Genomic DNA, 26,468 nt, shown 5'->3' on the forward strand with positions numbered 1-26,468 from the left:
GGCTCACAATAAACATTAGAAAACTAAATTACGGAGTTTGTTACGTTAGGCATATATTATCAACTAATAAGAATACTTTTTTTTTTAAATAGTTATATCTGAGTTGTGTTTGCGTTACAGGCTTGTATCGTAGTCTTCCTACGCCTCACGTTTGGCACCTTTTAGATCATACATGCCCGCTTCGGACAATATTCTGTCTTGTCTGCAAACTTTGATCGTTGCGCTCCGGAAAAGAAAAGCTGCTCAGCAGCTCAGCGGGCTCAGCTGCTCGTACTCGTTTCATTCGTTCTTCGGCCCGCGGTCTTTTGCGTTGTGAACTCCGTAATCAGCCTTATCAGAGCAGCTCTATTGAACCCCGTCGATAGTCTTTAACTTATAAATAAGGACACCTATCTCTGCGTAAGCACTTTTTGGCACATCTTCGTATGTCGTCAGATCAAAGATTTCTAATGATTTACTCCACTCGCAACCGCTGAAAGGTAGGTTCGTCCCCACAAAATTGCTGTAAAATTGAATGTGAGAGTACGGCATTGATCGTTTAACATATTTGCTTTGATAGCCCGATCGTTTCTTAATGTATCGGTTGTTGCCATTTGAGTGGAACCTTGTTCGCGTCAAAAAGCATAATTTTTTTTTTTTTCTTTTGCGTGTTTTGTGTATGCTACAATGCGCGTTTGTGGGTGTGCCTACGCTCCAGGTGGCAGGAGGCAATGAGCTCTGCGTTTGCGACCTCAGTTGCCCTCATCAACGCGGGAGATGTTCGATCTCTCGAAAGGTCCCTCAACGCGAAGCTCGTAAGCCCTGACGAGCGAGACGAGGTAAGGCAGTCGACTTGGCATGCACACTACGCTGTGACATTAACGGCCGTACAGTCGCGGTAAAAAACAAACGCAAACGCGTTTATTTATTTATTTTTTTTCGTCGCAGAATGGACAGACGCTGTTGATGGTAGCAGCTCAGTGTGGGCAGCTTCCGATCGTGGAAGAGTTAATCCGACAAGGGGCCGACGTTCATCTAGAAGACCTCGTGAGTATGCGATGCTACCTGTGTGTGCAGGAGTTGCACGTTGCGTTAACCCGGCGTTCAACGTCATATTACGGGCCTTACTTCGTAAGACATCAGCAGACCGGTGACCTTCCATCACAGATAAAACCTGAGAGTAAACCTGAGCGTATGGAAAACACTAGGGTGCAAAGAACAAATGTCTCAATTGGTACTTACTGGCACTCTACCCTGAACGAGAAGTCATGCCATGCCGGGTAAATAGTAAAGGTATGGTGCCAAGAACCGCACCATATCTGCACAAACCCAAGCAAAGATATTGTGTGACCTGCAACGTAATTGTTTTATTCAACTCGCTCGACAGTGCCATGCCTGATACGATATAACTTGCCAGTGATTGTGATGAAATGCAACCTTTGCAGGACAATTGGTCGGCATTGCTGAATGCCTCCAAAGAGGGATATACGGACATTGTTGCGGAGCTGGTTTTGCACAATGCCGACATCGAGCATCGTGACATGGTGAGATCCCTTGGGCCATGGCTACAGTTTTTGGTGTGCAGTTGAATTAAAAGAGAGCAAAACCATATGCACACACTCCGATATATATTCCCAGAATTTGTTCTAAAAATGGCCTGAAGAATGCCTTACGAATTTTATCAGAAAGTAGCTAAAATAAATCTAAAGGGTCCTCCCCCCCCCCCCGGCATGACATATCTTTCATTGTTAGCGTTCGTTACGACCTCTTACTATGAGATGCTACTTTGGTTTGCTACAGTAGCTGAGGCCTGCACAGTGTGTTGTAGTGGAAGACAGTGCAATATAGTCAACACAGATATCTCAACCAGCCTTTACGGGCTCATGTAGGGAATTGCATAAGGGGGGGGGGGGGGGGGGGGGGAATCTTAAGAACAAGAAGGTGGCAGAAATAGGGAACTCATCTGTAAACAGTATGCGGAGGATTTGGTGCAGTTAAACTGTTGAGTATTTAATGTAACAGAATGCATGTGCACTAAGCTCAACGTTTTTATAGCTATTCCCTCTGTTCAATACTCACTTAGGCAAAGCAGCGCAAATAATTACTGCTCCTCATTAGCCATTACTTGATAAATTGTTTGGGGCAAAGGTGTCATGGAAAATTTCTGTTTTCTATTTCTCCATGGCACTTAACATATGCTAGACTCCATTTTTTACCTTTGAAAGCACTTAGCAACTACCGTATTTCCCGGGCTAGAGTCCGTGGGCTATAATGTTTGAAAGTCAAAAGTTTAGGCTGTGCGGACTATCTATGCGTGCGGACTATAGAGGATTTTTGTTTTTCAATATCATTGATTATGATGAGACGAGACGGATTTTGTGAATGAAAGAGTGTGTTAATGATGATTTATTTATATTATAGGCTTCTTCGTGAGCTAAGAAAGCAGACATTTCTCTAAGTGTGCCATCCATGAGAAGATTTTTGTGTCGACTAAGCACCAGGTGCGGACTATGCACCGGGTGCGGACTGTCTAAGCAAAAGCTTTCATTTTGAACCCCAAATTTGCCCCTGCGAACTATACACCGGGTGCGGACTATAGTCCAGCAAATATGGTAGTTGAATTTGTACGTCAGAGCCCCACAAAAAGTGGTAGTTTCTTTGTTTGGATGAATTCCAACTGCAGATTTTCAAGGTCTGTTATCGATGCAGGAAAATGTTGTGATTCCATTTGGGACCTTGTGGACTTTTACAAATAACCACAAAACTATCTTATCAATTTTCCAGGAGTATTTCCAGCTTATCAAAGGCTAGGATGCAGCCTTTTGATAAGCTTCATTGTAGTGAGGACACTGTTGTTATCCATAATCAGCACCTATAGGACTACAGTCTTTTGCTGTGGTATAACACAGGGTAATTGTTTTTCATTGATAAAACATTAGATGACAGGATAACCACCATAAATAGTTGGCTAATGAACTAAGATTTGTTAATGAACTTTTTAATTAGTGGTTTTATGGACCATGCTGCAATGGCAGTTTTGAAGGTAGTCCTTATTATGGGCTAAACCAATTTATATAATTTTTAAAAAGGAAACAAACAGGCTTTGAGATATTGATAGATCATTTTTTGTATCCCGATTCCGAAACTGAGCCCCAAAAAAGCGTCACAAGCCCTGCCCACAATGATGCGTTTAAGAGTGACATATTTGTGATTGGCAGATTGTCATTATCTCAGTAGCGTGTCACTAGTTGGAGCACCAGTGACACCCGAGGCATGGCATAAACGTTTCAACCACTGTATAATGAGATTAAAAAATCTACATATGCACTTAAGTGCAGAAATTTTTATTGAAGGTATATTTTAGTTGTCGGCTTTATTTCGTGAAATTTTACGGCATAGCTTCATTCGTGTAAAATTGAGAACAGAATCCCTGGAAATTGGAACGGAAAATTGAGACATAATGAGCGACGGGCCAGTTTGCTACTGTAATCCAGAGGTTGGGCCACCTTAATTCCTTCATGGTCTTGTGCTTAGATGTTCATTCATGATGCTAAAATGTTGAAAGGCTGCCTTGCTAAACTCGAAAACAAACATTTCATATTTGTTCGTAAACCAGGATAGAGAAATCGTTCCAAACTCGAGTGCAGCAGCATGAACACAAAAATTTTATTACAATAAATGCAGCTCCGAGAAATGAGTGTTTCTCTGGTTAACCATAAATTTATGCAAGCACTTTTTTCACTCTTCCCGCCAGTGTTTATAGAGTCTCGAGAATATCTCGAAGTACAAATAGAATGGCATCCTAAAAACACCTTTTCACTGCGTAGCAAAACCACATATTCGCGTGGGCAAGTCTGAAGTTCCTTTGCCCCATGGACGTTTGTACTAGTAACCTCGATGAGCAGCTGTGGCACTTATGCTGACTCTTCTACACGAGCCCAGTTTGACTGTTTGCCGTTTCCTTGCGTATCAGGGTGGCTGGACAGCCCTCATGTGGGCCTGCTACAAGGGCCACACAGAAACGGCCAAGTTCCTGCTGGAGCAAGGTGCTTTTCCCAATGTGCATGACCTCAACCACATGTCCTGCCTCATTTGGGCCGCGGGACGAGGCCACCACGACATTGTGGCCGATCTGCTCAGCTACGGAGCCAAAGTTAACTCAGGAGACAAGGTGGGTGCTCCTGCCTGGGCTGGGCTACTGGGCTTGCTGACACACCGGAGAACCAGACTGCTTGCTGACCAATAACTTTTGAAAGTTGTGAAACAGCTTTCTCATCTTGCAGCCAATTTAATGTCCATCAATTCAGCTATAAAATGCTTCCGATCATGCAAGTATTAGCCTTTGGCTGGAAGGGGTTCGGTACACCGGGAAGAAGAAAATGCAAACTCGACAGTGCCTAACAAGGTTGACAGGTAGCGTAAACATTAGGAGTGCTCATCACAAAGGTAAACATTTTGAGGTGAAAAACGTGGGGCGTTCATTCTTTGTTTTTAGTTGCGTTGCTTTTCTGACATGTACTCAACCAACCTGCTGTTCACTGACAAAAAGTGAGGTTCTTAATGAACTCATATTTTGCAGTATGGCACGACCCCCCTTGTCTGGGCGTGCCGCAGGGGGTTCACAGGAATCGTTGAGATGCTACTAGAGGCCGGCGCCAATGTGGACACTGCTGGAATGGTCTGTATTAAAGACGCTGAATCTCACTGATGGAACATTGCTCTCTCTCTCTCGCATGTTCATGGATTCAAAACTTTTGTTCTTTCAGTATTCATGGACAGCCTTGATTATTGCCACTAAGGGGAACTTCTCGGACATTGTGAGCATGTTGCTCGAGTACAAACCCAACGTCAATGCTGTTGACGCGGTAAGCCCCTCGTTCGCGGGTCTCTGTGAACAGAGTGCCTGGTTACTTTCGTAATGTTGGTAGTATCCTCTGTCCTCCCAACTTGTCCCAAGCGGAGCGGTTCACTCGTCTTCCTTGTTGAGCCCAATTGTTTTTGTTTTACAGGATGGATATGCGGCTCTGGCGATTGCCTGCAGAGAGGGATTCACAGACATTGCGGTGTCCCTTTTGAACGCGGGGGCGTATGTCAATATGCACGATCGCAGCGGAGATACCAACCTGATTCATGCCGCTAAAGGCGGGAACTTCTCAATCGTGGATGTGCTTCTCAAAAAGTATGCCGATGTGGATGTGCAGGGCATGGTGGGTGTTTCCTGCCGATTACGCAGAATTCCATCTCTCCGTCATTTTGTGTCGGCCTGTTGCATGGACGTTTTTCACGCTGTGACAGGACAGAAAAACTGCTTTGTACTGGGCTGTGGAGAAAGGCTACAACGACATTGTGCGCACCATTCTGAATGCCAATCCAAACTTGGAGCTAGCCACAAAGGTGAGTTCTTTCCTTTTCTAGCTGTTTTTGTGCCCTTTGCAAAGTCAGAGTCACTCAGTTTTCTTCTCTTCCCTAAGGATGGAGACACGCCGCTTATGAAAGCCACTCGAAACCGTAACATGGATATCGTCCAAATGTTGATCGACAAAAAGGCCAAAGTCTCGGCAACAGACAAGGTACTTTTTTTTTTATTTGTGCTTTTCTTAGATCAATTGCAGAAAACTTTTTTTGGCATCTTTGTTAAGTTTAAATTGAATTAAAATTTAGCAGTGTGAGCTTCACCTATTCATAATATTATATATATTACTCTTAATTGCATTTTTCCTAGTTTTCATTAAAAGAACTAAAACATGTTTCTTGGCATAAAAGCAAAAACAATTTTTATATATTGTTGATTTCTAAAGAGCTTGTCTTTCAAAGTTTTGAAGCTAAATGTGGAATGCAGCTGTGCTGAAAGCAGTTGTATACGTCGGAACACTCAGCCTATTGGTTAAAAGGCCCAAACATTAACAACGGTTTCAAAGGCTGCAGATATTAATTATTGTGCAGGTACATTCTGTGCCATGTACACGAGTCGTTCTGGTGTATGAAGCGTCACAATATCCAGTTTTTTTATTGGACATTCTCATTTCATTGGCTTTACTTATGAAACACTCTGTTTATTTAAAAGCCAACCTGCAAAATCGTTATCTGCCTGACAAAAACCCTTTTCCAGTGCCCTTCTCTCCATTCCCTCTGGCACTCTCTCTTCCTTGGCCAAAAGGAGTGTGTCACCCCCCCGCTCTCCACACTTCAAGTTATGGACATCCTATACTTCGTCTCACCCTAGCATGGACTAACCGCGAAGGCTGTGCTAGTGCGAGTGGCCAACCTTAACTGCTTTGACGAGAGAACTTGCTGCACGAGCGCTCGTGCAGCCGCTGCGGCTTCATTCAAAGCGGCTAGCTCGCGCTTTTAGCACGCGCGGCTAACAATAGTCCATACTAACGTGAGACGAAGTATAGTCACCTCAGCCCCCCAGAAAAAAATTCCTGTCTACGACTCTGCTTTGTGGCTATGAATCAGTCTTTACGGGGAATTTCTTTAACGAGTGTGAGCCATTATCAGACTTCAGTGCTTTTCCATGTTATTTTCCATCCCCCTCAACATTAATTTTTCACTCGTGGAAAAATCTTGTTCAATTCAGCTGGAAAAGTGCTTAAAAAAGAAACGTGGACACGAGAAAGAAGGGACAGGACCACGCGCTTGGTCCTGTCCCCTCTTTCTCATGTCCACAAAATTTTTAGGTGCTTTTCCAGTTAAACATGTACCACCTAGCCCACTTAGCCATTTTACTTGTTCCATTTGTGGCTTGATGCAAGTGTCTACTATTTGGTAAGCCTCATGTTTGACTAATTCTTTGCTTTGTTTTCTGCCGCTGTGTCAGAGGGGGGACACTGCGTTGCACATAGCCATGCGGGCTCGCAGCAAGGGCATAGTGGAGATATTGCTTCGCAACCCCAAGAACAGTCAACTTTTGTATCGGCCCAACCGGAGTAATGAGACGCCTTACAACATTGACACAAGCCACCAGAAGAGCATCCTGGCTCAGATCTTTGGTGCACGTGAGTCCCTGCTCCAAAGCTGGCTTTTCATTCTGCTCCGACCGGCCTGATTGGTTAAGTGAACTTGATAGGACTCGGTAAAGGTTTGAAAATACCGGCCTAGTCATGGCCACATGGTGGCATCCCAACTGTGTTCCTTTGACCCCTACCGACGAGGGCCATGTTCCTTACTGGTGAAGGCGAGCGGGTTGAACATGAATACATAAAATTGAAAGAATAAAACACAGGGCAAGCACAGGAACGTGAAAGAAAGTGGTTGTCCTGTGCTTGTTCTCTGTGTTTTATTCTTTCAATTTTATGTATTCATGTTCCTTAATTGACTCAATCTTACTTCAGGGCGAAGGGTTTGTACCTTGGCGTTGGAACACCTACCCGCGTCCAGCATTGCTCTATCTGTGTTGTCCCGTGACGCGACCCGCCGAAGTAACTCGGATCTTTTTGGGTAACGTTTGGAACACGGCCCATATGTCACTGCTTCAGGTCGCCTTAACACCAACGAAGACAACGAGAACATGCTCGGCTACGACCTGTACAGCAGTGCTCTAGCAGACATTTTGAGTGAACCTTCCCTCTCGATGCCTATCTCCGTGGGACTCTATGCACGCTGGGGCAGCGGCAAATCCTTTCTGCTTGGCAAGCTCGAAGGTGAGCCCGACGCTCCATCGTCCCCATAATTTTCAGGCTGCCGTCCCTTCCACACATTATTAATGCAGAATGTGTTTTACGAGTCGTTTTCTATGAGTAAGTCGTCATGGGACGAGCATCGTAGACGAACGTCAAAACCAAATGTCAAGAACAAGTGTCATGATCGACCAACACGCAGGGAGCTTTGCACGACGTTAAGGTTACATACAGGGTGGACTTTTTCAGGCTTTACAGATTTGTTTTAAAAAAAATTTGTGAATGCTACACTACTGAGGTCTGTACGGGTGAGTTATACGGCTAGGGGGACAAAATATAGTCGGCTGATCGTCACAATAAGTCGAATAATTAACAAAAGATTTGTTAATTAACTTTCTAAATTTTGAAAATAATCATGGTTCCAATTAGAAGCTTGATCAGCATCATCCAGAAACAACTAAATCGGTAATTTTTAGAAAGACTTGGAGCATGTGGGGAGTGCCGTAGTGCACTAAAGTTACCACTTGTGCAACAGGCACAAGGCTAGCAGTGAGAAAACGCGAATTAAAAGAGACAAAAAACTGGTCGGGCGCATTATCTCACCGGTAGCCTTGCGCCTACTGCACAAGTGGTACCGTATTTACTAGAGTAATAGCCGCACTGTTTATGAAAAAAACCTGAGGGTTCGCTTTTCCGCGGAGAATGCGGCTTGCCAATCACTGTGATTGGTAGCATGAATCCAGCAGTTTACAGGTTTACAGGACAGAGATAACGTCTTCGCGCAAAGATACCATCTGCGAAGATTGCGTTTGTATGGAGAATCGTGTTCTCGATCTAGTTATTCGCTATGTTATTTATGCGCAACGCAATGATTGGCTGTATATGTGCTCTGCGGGAAAGCAGATGCAAGGGCCTTGTTCATAAATAGTGCGGCTATTACTCGAGTCAATACGGTAACTTGAGCGGCCCGCCGTCTTTCCCACATGCTCGAAGCCTTTCTAAAATTGACTAATTTTGTTAGTTTTCGATGGCACTTAGCAAACTGGTATTTCGAACCATATGTTTATTTTTACTACTTGAAAAGTTAAAACATATTTTAGTTAATCATCCAACTTAACGTGACAATTAGCCCCTTATATTATGTCCCTCAGGTCGTATAACTCACCTGCCAAGACTGTGTTAGTGTAGCTTATACAGCTTTTTTTTAAACAAATCTGTAAAGCCTAAAAAAACACCCTGTGTGAAGCTTACAAAGGCCCATGTAAAATCAACATAAGAAGGCCCCCCCCCCCCCCCCCCTTCAGCGGGGCTCAGGCCTGGGTCTGTGCGGTGGCAGTTGGATACTATAGCCTTTCAGTTGCCTAGTAAAGCTGCTGTGGAAGAGTAAACAATTTTATTTGCATGAAAACTTGCCGGCAATGAATATAATAAATAAATAAAGAAGTGAATATAGATAATAGTCATGTGTGAATAGTGGATTTTGAGTTTGAAGCAAATTTGAAGCGAATAGTGGTTTTGGCTGAATATTTTCGAGTCGAATATCAAATAGTTTCTCTGCTTAAACAAGAACTCAGCTGAACTTGTGAAAGTGGTTGCCAAGCTTCCACTTTTCCATTTATAAGCTAAGTTTATTTTAATATATTTATATATTTATTGACTGTGGCCTCCTCAAGTCCAACGCCTACATTAGGATGGCAAGTAAACAACGCATTTGACATGAAATTAAACCATAGAGATTCCCAGCTATACCGAATCATGAGGATTTTTAAATATCCTTGCTATGTGCAAATATTTTTTCCTTCAATCACGTATGATTAACACAGGTTGTCAGGGCATCTATGCATATACTCGTGCATGCCAGTTAAATTTGTAAAACTTTACTGCAATGTAGATATCAACATTCACGAAGTTTCCGTTTCTTTTTAAATACACCAGGCGTGCACATGCACCATCCGGCTTTGGAAATGAGCTTTTCTCCTGAGCACGCGGCTACAATATTTGTACTTTCGAAGCATTGATCGCGGCGGGTTATCCCCATTGAGTGTGCTTCTTACTAAGAACCGGTGCACCGCAGAGAAACCACACCAGTGGAAGCAAGCTCCACGGGCGTTGCTTCCCCGCATTGCAACAGTGCTCTGTAAGAAGCGCACTCAACGGGGCTCCGTTGAGTGCGCTTCTTTGTCCTTACCCTCTCGTTCACACCCTCCACCATTCCCGGTTTCCCTCCCACCTTTTCGCCTTCTCTTTAACACCCCTTCATCGAGGTGATCTCAGGCACAGCGCATATTTTTGTTTCTGTAATCAGACGTCTTTGCTAAATGAAAGAGTGTTGTTGTCTCATACTCGTCCTTCATGTTTTTATTCTTTAAATTTAAGTATTGATTGGGCTAACCTGCTGCAATCAACACTTAGAAAGATATTAATATTGTAGTTCATCTCAAAGCGAATATCAAATAGCATAGTACTCAAAACTACTGTTCATAAATTTGACCATTCTCGCAACACTGATAAATAAATAAAACATTGAATAAAGGAAAAAAAAAAAAAAATAAATAAAATATTCATTAAAAAAATTGGTTACTTAAACAATTACACTGACTTCTTTGAAGTTGGGCTGTCAAATTTTGCTACTTCGACATGAGCCGAGCACAAAGCATTGGTGTGGGTGCAGTAATAAAACAATACACAATTTACAGGCTTGAGGGGCATCATTGTGATGTAAGAGGTGACAGTAGATATAGCTATACGCCGTAGCACTTTACGATGAACTGCAGTGGACAGTGCAAGTCGTCCTAACCAATCCAGTGCTGCGAATGTATCCTGTGACTATGCACCCCGCGTGTTGCTGCTCCCCTCTCTCGGGTCGTGCGAAACTCGCACTGCACTGGGTTGGTTTTGTTGGCTCATAGCACCCACTGCGCTCTATCCGAAGGTGAAACTGAGTATAGAGTATTGCTGCCTGTTTTTCCCACAGAGGACATGCGGAGCTTTGCAGTCCAATGGATGGAGCCAACGTTCTCCTTCACCTGGGTGCTGTTTTGCTTGGTGTCGTTCTGTTCGTGCATGCTCGGCTATGGAGTGCTTTTGGCCACGGGGCAATGGCTGCTGGGGCTCAGCCTGGGATGTGGCGCTTTCGTGCTCACCTACTGCGTTCTCTGTAAGCCCGGGTTTTGTTCATTGGGGGGAAAGTGCTACTCGCCACCTTCTCTGGTAACGAGTTCTCATCACCAGCACTCGTAGCTCATTCATTGAGTGGTGCTTGCTAGTGAGTGGTGTAGAAAACAATCACGAAGGAAATCTGATTTATCTGATTTAATTAGATTTGTATACCGTGACATCCCGAGAGGTAGCCCACTTAATAACAAGAGCAAATCGGGTGAAAATATGGAGTGGGCTAAACTTTCAGTGTATTATCAAGGAAAGTTGAAAAAAGGCTAATTTTAGGTAACTTGTCCCTTCCGGGGTGTCGAACCGAAATTTTTGTCGGTTCGGTTCAGGTTCACGATTTTCGGTTCAGTTCCAGTTCAGCTCCGGGGAGCAAAAACAACGGTTCAAACCGGTTTGAACCGCTAAATTGAGAATATAATTTCCACATTGTTTTGGCAGTAGGCACTATTTCTACCTTGAAACGAGTAAATATATAGTTTTTTTATCCTTCGTACAATCCACTTTTATTTTCAGGTACCAAAAATAAGAAATTGCGTTATTTAATTTTGAGGCAATAGTAAAAGAAAATTTAGATTTACATACAAAACGTCATGCTTATATGACTCAACATCCATTTGTTTACCTCAGTCACATATATTTTATTTGAATCGAAAGGTTGTCACAATATCTGGTAGGTCACCTAAAATAGTTGTGATTGGTACAGCTTCGCAGTATTAAAAGCTGAATCATACTTGTCCTCTTCTACTAAGGAATTGATTGCAGAGCATAAAATCATGGAATGGGTATCTCCTCGCCATATATATCATAAAATATAGTTTACGAATAACATTTTGCAATACACAGGGTGCGGCCGTAAGGACCATCATATTTAACACACCTTGCAAAATTGCAATTCCAAACGTACATACCTAAAATTGGGCAAGCGAACATAGTTTCGCATAAAGTTTTACATCAAGTATTTTTTTTTTTAGAGCTCAATTCTGAGGTGGTGAAGTATTAAAAATAAAGCAAAATCAGAGTCGGTGCATTTCCCATGTCCAATGCCAGCCTGTTTGTCGTCTGCACACTGGTTTATGAGCTCTCTCCCGGATGGCTTGCTGAACGCAGAAACGCTAAAAACTAATGGCAGAGGCTGGCATGAGCAAGATAATCACGATAATTAGCACTTTTAACGAAATATATGAAAAATGACCATCTGCGAGCAAGCTCACAAACCAGTGTGAAGAGGACAGACATCTTGTATAGGGCATAGAAATGTGCGATCATCAGTTTTGTTCTATTTTTAAAATTTTACTATCTGACTTTAGCTCTGAAAAAAAAAAAAGTCATAAAACTTTTTGCAAAACCATGTTTGTGTACCCAATTTCAGGTATGTATGTTTTGAATTTGAATTTTGCAACGAGTGCCAAATGTGTTAGTCCTTACGGCCGTGCCCTGTATATGATCAACTGAGCTAAAAGCAATAATATTTTCAAAATATTGCGAAATTTTAGGACAAACCCTTTCAGTCTACCTTTTATAGAAACACTGAGCATCAATCACAATACTTGTTTTCCTAACCAACATTGTTTACCCTCAGCACTGTAATGCAGGCAAAGAATCGTGCAAAGAGAAGTGATCAAAATTGTTCACACTAATTTATACACACCTTCATACTTGGATCGAATCTGGCCTAAAATCCCAACGTCAATCCCAGCACTACTATTACTAGGAGTGGGCTATCGTTCGGTGTTTAAGAAATATAGCAAATCAAGCCAAACATAGGGGTGGGCTATCTTTCAGGGGTGGGGCATCTCTCGGAATTTTACAGTAGATCGATATTTGTGTCATGTCACATTTGCAAAGTTTTCTGTTACACTACCGTGGTAGAGAAGCTCAAGTCCGTGCTAAGAAAAATTTTCAACTGCACTGTAAATATAAAACATATATCAATTTATATCGTTGCATAAGATTAGAGATATCATTTCATTCATTGCCATCTGTGCTCTGAAATAAAGGGTGCAAAAGGCAGGTTATATGTTAGGAAATTTGTTGGGAATCGTGGGTGAAATGAAAAGTATGGTTAAGATTCAAACGTGAATGAAAATCATTGATTGAAATCCCAATCTTAGTCACCTTTATTTTATTATGATAGCATTTAGAAGGTCGTGTTGCAGAAAACCTGGCAGCGTCGGTGCGACCAAAAATATTCCGTAATGCAACACAGACAGCCACGTGTGACGTCGTGACCCTATCAACCCGCTAAATTTGTCGGGAAAAGTTTCCGGTGCATTTAGTGAAAAATTTTCTCACCAAATTTAGCTGAAACTTTTCCACTAAATTTAGCGGGTCAATAGGGTTATGACGTCATAGCCACGTATGACGTCACGTGATGCTACCTTGCACGGCTTTTGAACGAGTGCGGGTTTATATTAGAAGGCTTTGCAAATGAGGCCCAATAACGCTGTCGCATTCCACTCTTAAAGGTGAAGCTTAAACGTCCCATTAGTTTTTTTGGCACCCTGGTATGCGAGGTGTTTCACTAAGGACTGAGTATACTCAAACAGGGACATAAAAGAAACAAAACAAAAACACAAAATAAATAAGAAACAAAACAAAAGCACAAAATAAATTTAACAAAAAAAACATATTTTTGGGGGATAATGTTATCTACTGTGGGGGACGTCTGCAGCAGACGTCCGCCACAGCAGATAACATTATTTGCTACTTATCACTTTACAAACTCTAGCTAACGGTCTGCTAGAGTTTGTAAAGTGAAAAGTAGTGAATTAATTACCTAAAATCTATTAATTTGTTTTCGAAATATTCACCTTAGCTGGCAGATTCCCATTAGCCATTTGTTGCCCATCATTAAAGGGGTACAGAAACTAAAATCAAAATACAGTTGAACCTCGATTTAACGAAGTGACCGGGACCCGCTAATTACTTCGTGAAATCGGGAACTTCATAAAATCGAGGAAGGGAGACCTTGCGCATAGGCTGCGCAAGGAATCCGAATTTGTTCGTTAAATCGGGAAATTGGTAAAATCGGGTTTCGTTAAATCGAGGTTCTACTGTATACGCAAACCTTTCCGATATCGGTGAAATATGACCTATGATATCCGTAAATGACAATCGCACATTCATATTTTGAGCAGATGGATATTTTTCGTTTCAAACGTCCGATTCTAGCGAGCGCTTCGGAATCGACCATCGAGGCGTGCAATGCATCATGGGGACTCCATCGCAATTGTGACGTTAGGCTCCTCAGCACAGCCAAAGGCTGGCGTGATTATGAGCGCCGCCACGCGGTGGCTTTTGCGTGTTACAATCTCACGTTTCGGAGTGGCGGAGGACTGCACAGCTGCATGACAGTTGTCGTGACGTGTTCATTTCGGCCCCTGTAGTCCGCGGTGCGTTCCGCTATGATTTGTGAACTCGAGAGCGACGAGGATTTCGACTACCAAGGGGACTCTGAAGATGTCAGCGAGGACGATTAGTCGCTCTCGCACATGGTGACGGATAGGCGATTCGAGCTAGAGCCGTACGAACCATCCGACAGACTGACCGTCCATCCGACAAAATCTGAAGGGGGTCGGGGTCGCCAAGAAATGCCTCCCATTTAATACTGATTAGCCAACTTGGAAGTATGCGCTATTAGGTGTTTTATTAACAGCGTGCTTACTTACCAGTTTGCTTCGCTTTTTGTGTGGTTCGCTGAGCTCTTCTGCTTTTCTTTTCTTAGAAAAAAAAATAGTCGGCCCAACCCCTGGTAGCAACCAGATATTCTTGGCAGGAAGACCCAGGTTCCTGAGGACAGTGGGTCGCCTTTCATAGTCCCAGGGATGGAACTGCTGCACCAATTGCGCCATTGTGTGCCTATTGACTTTTGATGCGCCACACTGGTACAAAAGTATAAGTAAGAACGAAATTGCCCCAAGGTGCCCCCAAACTGAAATTATAAACGATCCTTGTCGAAATTAGCCGTTTTGCAGTTTCTGTTGGCGACATTGACATCGGAACTTCCGGCCCAAAGGGAGCGCCAGTGGATCCGAATCCGAATCCCAAGCTCTGTATCCAAAAGTCTCTGCCACAGTGGTCGCTGCCATGGTTAGACTTCGTTTCAGCTTATAACAGTTGTTACAGCATCCCTAATTGCGATGCTTCTGCTACCAGGGGCCCTAAACTCGTCAAACACAAAGCTGGAGCAGAAAGTGCGCAGAACGCGCTGATTGGACGTTGGCAACAAAAATGCAAAGTCATCGTCGTGACCGTTCGATCGGTGCACTCTGTCAACTTCGGCCCCAACTTTGTGTTTGAAGCGTTTAGGGCCCCAGACCTCTTTGAAGCCATTCGCTGTTGCTCTGCTTCATCTGTGCTACAAGCACAAGCTCCGGTTGTTCAGCATCCCCGCCAAGAATGTGCGCTCGTGCACTGCGAGCCCTGTTCAAGGCCACATTCTGGTGCTTGTAGCATTGGCTGCGTCTCGACATAAGCTGAAACGAAGTACAGCCGCCATTGCTGTGTGCTTTTCTAGAGTCCTGGAGTCACTTCATCTGAATAGTGGAGGAAACAACGCTGCCATATTGCGATAAACTCCAATGTATTTAAGTTGCCGCACCTCCTTCTTGGCTGTACTTCCACTGTTTACAAAAATCACAGTCCACACGCAGTGTCCACACGTGCAAAATCAGTCCAGCCAGCGCTCGCTCGCAATTGCGGCCAGCCAGAAACTGCGCATGCATAAAACAAACACAGCAATGAACGCGCCCTAATACGCTTTTATGGAAAGGTGTATTGCAAGCCCCCGCGGCCCGCGTTTGCCCGCCCTGAGGCCCTGTGCACAAAACTTGGGAACATAAGAAAGGCGAGCGAGGAGTGAGACGTATGATGGAGCAAGGTACGAGCTGAAAGCTATTTCTGCCTTTTTGTTTATATTTACCTCGTTGCAAGTCGGTTCCATCATGTGTCACACTGTCGTGCAGTTTTGCTTAATGTATTTTGTGTAATTTTCACGCAATTTGTTTAAAATTCTTTTAAATAAAATGTTAATTGAAACTACCGTTCACATGAAGTTATCTGCATGCCATATTTCCTTGAGTTTTGAAAACTAGGTGACATTTGGCTGCTATTTTAGCATTCTTAAAACTTTTATGCTGCTCCCAACGTGCTCCAAGACCTCGTTTTTCCTGCTCCCAGCCTGCTCCAAACTGCAGTTTTTTCCGCTCCCAAGATTGCTCCAAAGATGCTTTGCCCACTTCCATCCCTGTAGTCAGTCCTCATCGCGAAGATGGTCACTGTACAGGCGATCGGTTTTCATTGGAGCCCGAGAGACGACGGACGCACGAGACGGATCTACCCGCTTCGGAATTTCTCATAGTTCGGAAACCCGTGGGTCGGCGTCCTGCAGTTCAGCATGCTGTTACTGCAGCCCTCTCCCACGCAATAGCACGGCATCCTTCATGCAAACGTGATGAATAATCACAGAAACAACTTGGCGGTACCAAAACAATCACGTGCCGTGCGAAGCAGCACGATTGCGTCATTGCGTTCACATACTTGGGTATCTATAGGCGCACGGTGTAGTGCCAAGGGTGGCGCCACTGCGGGAGGAGCAACAGGTCGCAAACCCCCAACAAAGCTTTGGCCCCCCAATTACCAGGTGCAAGTGGGAAATCGTTTTATTAGTTTTAAAATGAGTTTTTTTGCGTTTACAAACGAAAGACTGATATGTCTCGGGTGTTGATGCATTGTGGTATATACCTAAGCAATAAAAGGAGCCCTAAAATTTCACTTCCGCATCCCGTTTATGCCACAGCCGTTGTTAGAATTCAGTCCGCCATACCGAAACTAAGGGAAAAAGTGTGCCAAACGCTGCTAGCCCGAGGCGACAGCAGTAAACAGTGCACCTTTTACACAACCACGACCCTAACTCACGATGACTCGCTATCCGCATTCACTGCTCTGGCTGATGTTGCTTTTATGTGGGACTTCCACACTCTTTCTGCATTTGGTTTCGGTAACTTGTCTCCCCACAACTTAAATTTTCAGAGAGTAGTGCAAAGCAGAATTTTGTTGTCTGAATTCTAACAACAGCTATATTTTGATGGCAGGCAACCCATCTTTTATTGGAGTGTGCTAGCTAAAGTAAATATTTCATGACTTAGTTATGGCGAATTCCACTGGTCGTTTTGGAGCGCGCCGGGATCGACTTTTCTGGAGGACTGGGCGATCGGGATCGAGACGGACGTGTTCCACTGGTCGTTTTGGATTAGCTCCCGCTCCAGATCTCAATCTGGATCCGAGAAAAGTCGCTTCGACGATTTCGGCAGATTCAACCGGAAGCCAGCCGGGCCAGCCCTCGGTGCACACACATGACTTCCTTTCTCGCGGGGCATCTCGCCTCAGAAGAATTCGTAATGGCTGCTTGCTTACCCCTTGGCTCAACAGCCGGTTAGTTTTTCAGGAAGGAGAAGAGAAGGTTCTGCTGGCGCTACGGGCATTCCGGCAATCTTTGCTAGAAGCTCCTGAGCCATTCCTGCCGCTCGTGCGTCGAACACGTGTTAGTGCCGCGATTGCAAAAATGTCTTTGAAACGACCGCGGCGGCCGCGGAAAGGGGATTCCCAGGCAGTTGAATGACGGGAAGGCATCCTCCAATCCCGGAGCAGTGGTCATGTTCCACTGGGGATCCGTAGGCGGTTCGGATCAAACGCTCAGTGGTATTCGCCATTAGATAATACAGTTGCTAATTATCACTTTACACTCGTAGCCTGATGTCTATGGGGGTCAATAACATTATCTTGAAGCAAATGATTTGTTAATTTCAAATTTCCTTTTGTTAAAAATTGTATTCAGTTGCTGGTGAAATACTTTGTATGGGTATCATAAAGGTACAGTGCTATTGCTCCACTTTATTCAGAATGCAAATGTATGGCTTTTGATTAAAATTTTAATTTTAATTAAAATAATTTCCAATTTTGTTTTCTGTTTCAGAAAAAGTATGGCTTTTGATATGAGAATCCCCCTGATTTGAATTGTCTTAATCTTTTCTCTCCACCTAAGAAAGACACTAACCTCTGAGCGATTGTACCTAGTTTCTCTACTCTGTGCTCTTGCTGCCACATTAGCTGATCAAAAATGTGAATTGTTTTGATGTCACTGCAGTGCCTAGAGGCGATTTAGAAATTCTCACTGTTTTACTGCCAACAGAGATTCAACTACATTGAATGGTACATGTTTCTCCAGATACATGCTGTGTATTTATGTTTTTTAACAGGAGCTAAGTGATTTCACTGAAGGCCGGATTTTCGAGGAGTGGTGAAGCTTTTTTTCTGTTTTGAGGGCTTTGCGTTTGATTGGTCTAATTTCAGTTCAACTTTTAGTTGATATCTTAGCAGGATTTAGTGCCACAGTGTTTGCTGGTACACTCCAGAAATGGTTAACTTCAGTGAATGGTATTGGGCCTTGTAGATGTAACGAGTCCCATACTAGTGCATTAAGTTGTGTCTTTTGATATTGGCAGACATTGTTAGATATGGCAGCACTCACCACGACTGGAACTGGGCGTACAAGTTCTGCATACAAATGGAGAACATGCTGAGCTCTTGTAAGACTGTGCTGCAGGTGATGTTTTGCCATCCACCAGCCACCAACAAAGATTTTGGCTCCAGTCCTGTCAGGTAATCTACTAATGGCATTCTGCTCTTAAAATTTGTTTGGTTCTCATAAGCTCTTGATCGTATATTGGATTGCTCCCTTTCATTCTTTGTCTCGACTAGGAAAATGTCTGCAGTTATGACCTAGTTATAGTTGTTATACAATAGGGACACATCATAGTTATATAACACATAGTAGTTATATAATAGTGAGACATAGTAGTTCTAGAAGAGTGACACCAATACTAGGTGTCAGTCTCAAGCTTTTGCAATGCAGTCAATCACACTCAAACGCAAATCTGTAAACCAGCCTTTTGTCTTTGCGAGAGGGACGGTTATATCGTCAACTGTGCTTTCAAGGTTGCCTTGCCGGTTTCTGTATTTGAAGTTTATAAAAACTAGATGAAGTTTTTTGTGATAAAGGTGAGATTTGGCTTGAGACTACTTGTGTGCCCCTAGTAAGCCCGGGCTTGGTCAGATGGCACAGGATTGAACGGATGTTAATGCTTGCTTTTGTGGCCCTTATTTGGGTAACAAACTGGCGTTATAGGTTTAGATCTGAAGGGCCTTTTGTCTTAAAAAATATTGAGTGAATTGTGTTTTTAATTTAGGTTTGGATGGTTGCAGGTTTATCTTCACAGAACAGAATAAAGTGAGCAGCTCTGGCGTTGGCGATGCCTCTATTGCATACATCATCATTTCCTTATTCTCTGCCATCGAAGACGAGTTTGGGTTTTTCACTACAAGGTTTTATCGAGTCTTCCAGCCTAAACCAGGTATGCACATAATTTACGGTCAATATAACTTGTTTCATGTTGTCTGAATATTGAAGCTAGGGTATACAAAAGATTGCATGATGTAAGCTGCAAGCACCCAATGCATTTTGTACGGGAAGTTTTTAATTTGCATAACCTTGAACACATGATTTGAGTACTTTCTACTTTCTCTTATCCAAAAGGGGAGGTGTTTGTTATAAAATATGTTAAATTTTCTAAAGCATAGTAGTATCTTTAAGAGGAGACATGGGTTTTTGGAACCAAAAAATACCTAAAAACCGTTTTTCTTTTTAAATAGTGATGCTAAAATCTACAGCTGTTTTTCTTTTGATCTGCCAATTTTCTTAATTTGAAGCTTAATATTTGAGCCATAATACCACTTTATAATACCTATGTGGGCTGCAATTGCACTGAGGCTGACAACACTTTCTCAAAACACAAATTTTGGGCTCCTTGCAAATTTTCAGGGTGGATATCTTATCACCTAAGACAGACAGAAATGTATCTTTTTTTAGCAACATGTAGCTAAATGTGCAAAGCATGCAATGTTGGAAGCAGGTTTTTCAATATAGCTGTAGGAAAAGTTTTAACTGAACTATTGTTTTATTGCTTGGTAGCACACATTGAGCACTGAACTTCAATGTGTTGTAATGTCACTAATAATGGTTCAATCTAAAAAGTACTTCCAACATTTTATTTTTCACAATTTGTAGTACCTGACCATGTGTTAAAACATTCTTTAAAAAAAATGATTTTTCACTATTGTTTCTGGAAACAAAGTCTGGTTAATTTTAATTATCCTGGAAATTAACCTAATAATTAAAAAAATAGCAGATATTTGAAATCAGCACAAAAGTGTAAACAAGCCTGTGCTGCTTCATTGAACTTGTCCAAAAGAATAAGGAAGAAAGCTCCAAGACTTTTGAGTGTGTGTGTTGTTACCTGCAGTCTCGGGGTTTTTGAATCATGTTTAATATACACCAGCTCGTTTGTGCCCTTATATTTATTTTAAGACCAGTATTCCCCCTGAAAAGAAAAAAAAATTTTTTTTTTTTTTAAACAGTCTGGTTGGGACATTTGTGTCACAATAAAATTTTCGAAAAAAAACAAAAACTTTTAGAGCGATAATGACGGCACGAGACGCAATTTAATTGGTAGTCGATTCCTTTCCACTTGTTTTCTCTCTCAGCATTTCAAGCACGTGAAGGAGAGAAGCTGTGGCCATTATGTAGAGGTGGAGAGAGTGTATGACCATCTCGTTGAGGTGGAAAGTGTGTATGACCATTCCGTGACGTCATGGACTTTGCATGCATAATTCAGACACTATCTCGCGCCGTCAATATTGCTCAAAAAAAAATTTTTTTTTTTTTCGTGTAAAATTAGTTTTTTGACACGCATGTCCCACCCAGACTGTTTAAAAAAAACTTTTTTTTCTTTTTAGTGGCCTTTTAAGCACTTAATTCTTGTAGAAAAATGGAAATTGAGTGATATTTTTCAAAACAAATTTAGTTTCTTGCTTTCATTAAAGTGAAACTATTTGACAAAATAAGTTGACTAATTCAAGAGCTAATTCAGAAATTTAACCAGAAACATTTCGGTGGTATTCTCTCTTAGTAACTTGTTTCTCTTGACTACAACATATATTTGAGCTTTCATTGAGGTACAATTTGTTTTACCTTAAAATATGTGTTAGAGTAAATGTACCAGCTCATTCAATAGCTAATTCAAATATACTCTCTCAGTAACTATTGTTTGTACTGATTGCAACATATTCTTGCGTTTTTATTAACGTAGGACTTGTTTTACCTTAGAGAAGAGCTTCGGCAGTTTATTGAAGTACCTAAACTTACTACATAGGTGTACATAATCTTTTTGTAATGTACCTTTGGTGTAAAGATAAGTGCGGACAATGATAGCAAAACTTGAAGTAACAAAATAAAATAAAACGCGGTTGCATAAAGACGGCGCTCTTGCTGCCGAAGGATGTCGTCTGCTTGTCGTCTGCTTTCTTTCGCTGGTCGGCTACATCTTCCGGCGCTTCTCCCGACACCATCTATCAATACGTGCAGCAGCCGCGCCCCGCCCCGCAACTGGACTCAATCATCTGCATTGCTGTCCGCTGTTGATCCTGGCAAGTTTTTTAGCCCTATTTCTTACAGAAGGGGAGCTACGCCTTGTAACTTTACAAGGTAAAACCCACCTGTGAAATAAACCTTTGGTGAAAGGTTCAGATTGCTACTTGCAGGCGCCGATTTTTATGGCCCATTTTAGATTGAGCCTCGGCATTTCAGACACCCTATATATCTGCTGCCATGCCACTGCCAGGATCGCGGCAGGAAACAGCATGACAGAAGCGTGATGTCTGGCAGAAATCGAGGGACCACATTTGAGGATGCAGTAAACGTAGCAGTTGAAGTTGTGTTCCAGGCCCACACCAAATTGCAACATTTGTGGCCACTTTTTCAGTGTTGCTGCCAGTAGAGCTTTTCAGTTCAACGGTGAGGCCTAAAATTTGCGAGGTCACAGGTCGCAATTTGAGCAGTGTGCTGTAGAGCTCCTTCTGAAAAGGCACTGTAATCTTTTTGCACAGTTTCCTCTACCAGTTGGACCTGGCGGCGCCTCTGCTGCCTGCCCAACTTCATAATTTTTCTACTGACTCTGGCATGCCTGATGGCGGCGGTGGCTCTGGCGGTGCAGTCGCGCGTGTTTTCGGAGGAGGGGAACCGGCAAGAGAGCCCCCTGCAGCCCGTGCTGATTGCGCTGGCCAGCGTGGTGGCTGTGGTGTTTCTCACCAACCTCTACACCTGGGTGCGCATGATGCTCGCGCTGTGCCGTTCACACCATCGCCGGATTCACAGCTACCTGGCCCACGTGGATGCCACCAATACCGGGGGTTACATGGAGGCGCTCAAGGGAGAAATCGAGCTCATAAGCGCCATGGTGCGTCCCTGTCTTTCCTCGGTCTCGTCATACATTTTATGTAGAGTTTTTCGTGCCTCTTTTTATAAAGATTTCACAATCTCGGATCAGTTATTGGTTCTCTCGTCTACTCGGAGGGAAAAAGAATATGCGCGAGGTTTGGTGGTTAAAAGCTCAACCTATTTCTGAGTAATAAGTTGGCATAATTTTCTGCTATGCATGTATTAGTACCATAATTTCTGTGTATTTTCCGGTGTATAAGACGCACCTGTGTATAGAACGCTCCCCTCACTTATTGCAAGTTTCGAAGTAAAAATTAGTATATAAGATGCACCTGTGTATAAGACGCACCGCCAAAATTAGTAAAAAAAAAGTGTCTAATGTATGAGACGCATATAAAACGCACCCCCCCCCCCTTTTTGCAAGTTTCTAAGTAAAAATTACTATATAAGACGCACCTGTGTATAAGATGCATTGCCGAAAATTTCGGAAAAAAGGTGCATCCTATACACCGGAAAATATGGTACATATGCTGTGCCTTATATAAACCAGCACACTGTTTACAAACAAGTCGACGTTAGCCCACACCAGGTGTGGGTATTGCTTGTGCGCAGAAGCTAGATTAGCGTGACGTGTAGCATTTACGCATGTGACGTGCCAACAGCAGCATCACCGCAGCTGCGTGACGTCAGAACTGCGTGTTTGTGTAGTCCAACAGGCAGTTCTGACTAGTTGGAGTTCACCTAATTCCAAAAATAGAAAAAACAGGCAGATAGCACTTTCCAAAAACATGGTTGAGAAATATTTGGCACACTATGTTGTAGATATGTAGGATTAGTGTTGGGGCGGTCTCGATAACATCTGGAAACATTTAGCATCTTACTTGGTTCATGGCATGTCAGAGATCGCATAGGCTTCTGAAGATCTTGAGTGTCAGAGCCACATATCTGTGTATGAATAGCGGGGCCAGCCATAACTTTTACAGCAGAGCTGTTAAGGGCTAGGTTTCCCAGGATCGTGTCAGGTATGTCGACACAAACCTACCTGGACAGCTACCGTCATCTATAAGCGACGGCGGCAGGCACACAACCAGTCTGGTTTCCGCCGTCGCTCATAGATTACGGCAACCTTTCCAGCTATCATAGAAGAATTGATAGTTGGGCGCGTTGATGGGGATTCATCGTAGGGAACAGCGCGAAAAACAGATGACGACGAAGAAGAAGCACACGTAACGAGTGTAGCGCTCGTCACGTTTGTTTCTTCGTCCTCGTCTGTTTTGCGCACTGTTTCCTACGCTCTTACGCTCTTATCAGTTTCGGTTTGGACGCACGATGGGTCGGCTGCGGAAGGAGCGGCGACGTACGCAGCAGCGCGAATGGGTCCGCAACCGCCACAAAGCCGCTGTCGCCTCGACTTCCACTGCGTCCAGCGCTTCAGATTCTCTTGCCAAAGAGTAGATCGCTCGCCTGGAAAGCCGCCGCCGAAAACAGAACCAGCAATGTAATCGTCGTCCGTGGCGCCGGCAGGCCAACGCCACGGACGACGATTGTGCCACGTAGGACAAGCGGAAGCGCGAGGCCCAGCAACGGCTGCACTCCACGCCGGCTGAACAGTTCCCGGTTGCAACGGCGAGGTTCTGGAGGAAGTTTGTGGAGAACCCGTTTGGCGTCACGTGCGCTGTGTGCGACCGACTGGTTTGCCGGAGACGTATCCACGATCGGCGGCATGTCGGACGAGAAGAAGCGGGAATCGGGCGCGTGTGTGGAGTACAGCTCCGCTGGTCTTCCTTCTTCACAAGAACGGAAAGGCTGAACCTTTTTTTTACAGTCAAACCTGTTCATGACGAACAGCAGTAAACGCTGCTATCAGTTCGATATAGCAAGTAGTTCGATATAGCAAAAACCATTTACAATGAACTTCCAGGATGCGTTCCTTGTAAGGCGAGAGCTTCTTTTTCTTTCTCATCTCTTCCGCCTTGTAACAGTGCGCTGTAATGTTGTGTTTTTTTTTTCTGTTTTTTTTTTTTGCATGCGTGCAGTTTGTTTTTTTAGCTTGTCTCCCCTTCTGAATCGGTTCTCTTTGTAGGCAAACACTTTGGGATGAAATTTTTTTTTTCTGTGCATGCATGCAGAGTGTGTTTTTTAGCTTCTCCCCTTCTGAATCGTTTCTCTTCGCTCAGTTTTGTTTCCAACTTGAGCTTTTGGAATTTTCTTTCTTTCCTACTTCTTTTTGAAGGAAGGGACAGGCTAGAAGACGATTGTTTGTGCGTTTTTGGAAGCTTTCCCGGTGGAAAAAGTTTGATATAGCCAATATGTTGTTCGTTATAAAAAGTACTTTTTACACACATTTTTATTTAAAATGTCTGCGAGTTCGATATCAACAATAATTCGCTGTACGTGGGTTCATTCTAAACGGGTTTCACTGTACTTTGAGCTGCTGATTATATGCTTTGAACAAAAATGTAGCGGTGCTTTTTTCCAAGACATGGCAGTAATTACTGTGGTTTGACATTTTGTGGTTAGGTGCATTGTCTGGACGCATTTGTGGGGAAGCAGACACGGCTGGTGCTAATAGTGGATGGCTTGGACAGTTGCGAGCAGGATAAAGTTCTGCGCGTCCTCGATGCTGTCTACGTCCTTTTCTCCGACCCGGGTCATCCATTTGTCACTATTTTGGCCCTGGATCCTCACATCATTATCAAGGTAAGTCCTTCTCGCTCGGGTTCTACCTTGAATGTCAAGTTCCTGTACGAAGCAGCCTTATTCTCTTCAAAGATGGGGTGAAATAAAGGTGCACAAAGGCCATGAGATTCCGAGAAAACGAATTCCTGGCTACGCCACTGACATGCGGTTATGATGTGATTCGACGGTGCCTTTACATACATTCGTTAACCCCTTTTTTTCTTATGGGCTGCAGGCCATCGAAGCCAACCTACATCGGGCCTTCCAGAACACGACCGTGCGGGGGCATGATTACCTGCGCAACATTGTCCACATGCCCTTCTACCTGCAGAACAGTGGGCTGCGCAAAGTGCGTGCTGCCCAACAGACGGCAGTGGGGCTCAAGCGCAGCGGCAGCCACTGGTGTGAGAAGGAGGAAGTGGAGAAGTCGGCCCAGGGCATCGTTGGCACTGGCCAGGACAGGGTAGGCTGCTAATCATTCCAGCTGTTGTATGTACGTGCCTTCCTTGTAGCATGTTTTTAGACGCTGTGCACAATCATGAGCAGCTAGGGAAAATGTGCTTTTTGTTGCCCTGCCTGTAGCGTGAACTCATGTGCAGCTGAGTTGAGTTGACAGCCCATGTGTGCTCACGCTGGAGGTTGGGCCTTCCGATCTCCGACCTGAGAATGAGTTGGGTCTTGTTTGTGTCCAATGCAGCCGGGAAACCGTCGGGTGTCCAACTCCAGCATGTCTATCCCCGAGTCGTTCCGCAAACCTTCTCAGCAGCGCAAGGGCAACCAGAAGCTGAAAGCGAGCGAGAGCGTGGCTTCCAGCATGAGCAACCTTCACCGGGGGGTCACCGGGGCCCAGGACCTAACCAAGGTTCTTCTCACAGACGACTACTTCAGCGACATCAACCCCCGTTCCATGCGCCGGCTCATGAATATCGTCTATGTCACCGGTGCGTTTTAGAGAGCTGTTTTCACCCATGATCTATTTGAATGTTCTCTGTTACCTGCGACTTCTTCTGAAGCTTTGTGCTTTGTGCATGTGTGCAGGTCGACTCCTCAAGGCTTTCAACATTGACTTTAACTGGTACCACCTGGCATCTTGGGTCAACATTACGGAGCAGTGGCCTTACCACACATCATGGATCATCCTGTATTACGAGTTGCACGAGAATGAGATTGACGATGCCACTTCTCTGAGGTCTATTTTCGACAAGTAAGTGCAAGCTTATTTTAGGTATATGATATGACGTCAGTTTCTGGGTTTTCTCTTCATTTCTTAAACTACTGGTTCATTCCTTTAAACTACTTCTTGACATTTGTGCGTCTTGTCTTGTTGATTTTGTTTCTTTATAAGTGGCCTGCGTGACATATGACATTCCTTTTATTGAAAAGACTTAAAGGGACACTGACAGGGTATTAATGCTCGCCAAGGTTTTTATTTGTACATGATATATAAGAGCCCAACTACCCAGAACACAATTTGCGGATCGAATTTCGTTTTCTTTCCGCCCGAAAACCACCGATCGAGAACTGGCCGGTTTGAGTCACGCTTGCTCTCTTCTCCGTGGTCACGAGCCGTTTTCTATGGTTTAGACACAACCACCAAATGTAATCAAAGTCGTTGGTCATTGAAGGGACACACACAATATTAAAAATAGAAAGTAATATGGTACCCATTTTTGCGGCTTCTAAAAAGCTGC

General features: G+C 43.6%; 1 protein-coding gene across 1 annotated transcript in view; it reads left to right on the forward strand.

Annotated features, from left to right (window-relative positions):
- The first annotated feature begins 215 nt into the window (after positions 1-215).
- Positions 216-26,468, forward strand: part of LOC115331717 (kinase D-interacting substrate of 220 kDa B) — a 34,933-nt gene continuing 8,680 nt past the window's right edge. Inside the window, exons 1-20 of the mRNA XM_029993944.4 lie at positions 216-479; positions 698-818; positions 928-1,026; positions 1,425-1,523; positions 3,953-4,150; positions 4,559-4,657; positions 4,746-4,844; positions 4,989-5,186; positions 5,275-5,373; positions 5,451-5,549; positions 6,800-6,977; positions 7,458-7,622; positions 10,573-10,755; positions 18,269-18,425; positions 19,029-19,177; positions 21,768-22,117; positions 24,619-24,798; positions 25,013-25,240; positions 25,475-25,718; positions 25,816-25,981. Coding sequence (XP_029849804.2) covers positions 711-818; positions 928-1,026; positions 1,425-1,523; positions 3,953-4,150; positions 4,559-4,657; positions 4,746-4,844; positions 4,989-5,186; positions 5,275-5,373; positions 5,451-5,549; positions 6,800-6,977; positions 7,458-7,622; positions 10,573-10,755; positions 18,269-18,425; positions 19,029-19,177; positions 21,768-22,117; positions 24,619-24,798; positions 25,013-25,240; positions 25,475-25,718; positions 25,816-25,981 — 3,098 coding nt within the window. The 5' untranslated portion in view covers positions 216-479; positions 698-710. The remainder of the gene's footprint in view (positions 480-697; positions 819-927; positions 1,027-1,424; positions 1,524-3,952; positions 4,151-4,558; positions 4,658-4,745; positions 4,845-4,988; positions 5,187-5,274; positions 5,374-5,450; positions 5,550-6,799; positions 6,978-7,457; positions 7,623-10,572; positions 10,756-18,268; positions 18,426-19,028; positions 19,178-21,767; positions 22,118-24,618; positions 24,799-25,012; positions 25,241-25,474; positions 25,719-25,815; positions 25,982-26,468) is intronic.

The sequence above is a fragment of the Ixodes scapularis genome, unplaced genomic scaffold (assembly GCF_016920785.2).
Source record: "Ixodes scapularis isolate PalLabHiFi unplaced genomic scaffold, ASM1692078v2 PGA_scaffold9__187_contigs__length_104089568, whole genome shotgun sequence".
Taxonomy (NCBI): Eukaryota; Metazoa; Arthropoda; class Arachnida; order Ixodida; family Ixodidae; genus Ixodes; species Ixodes scapularis.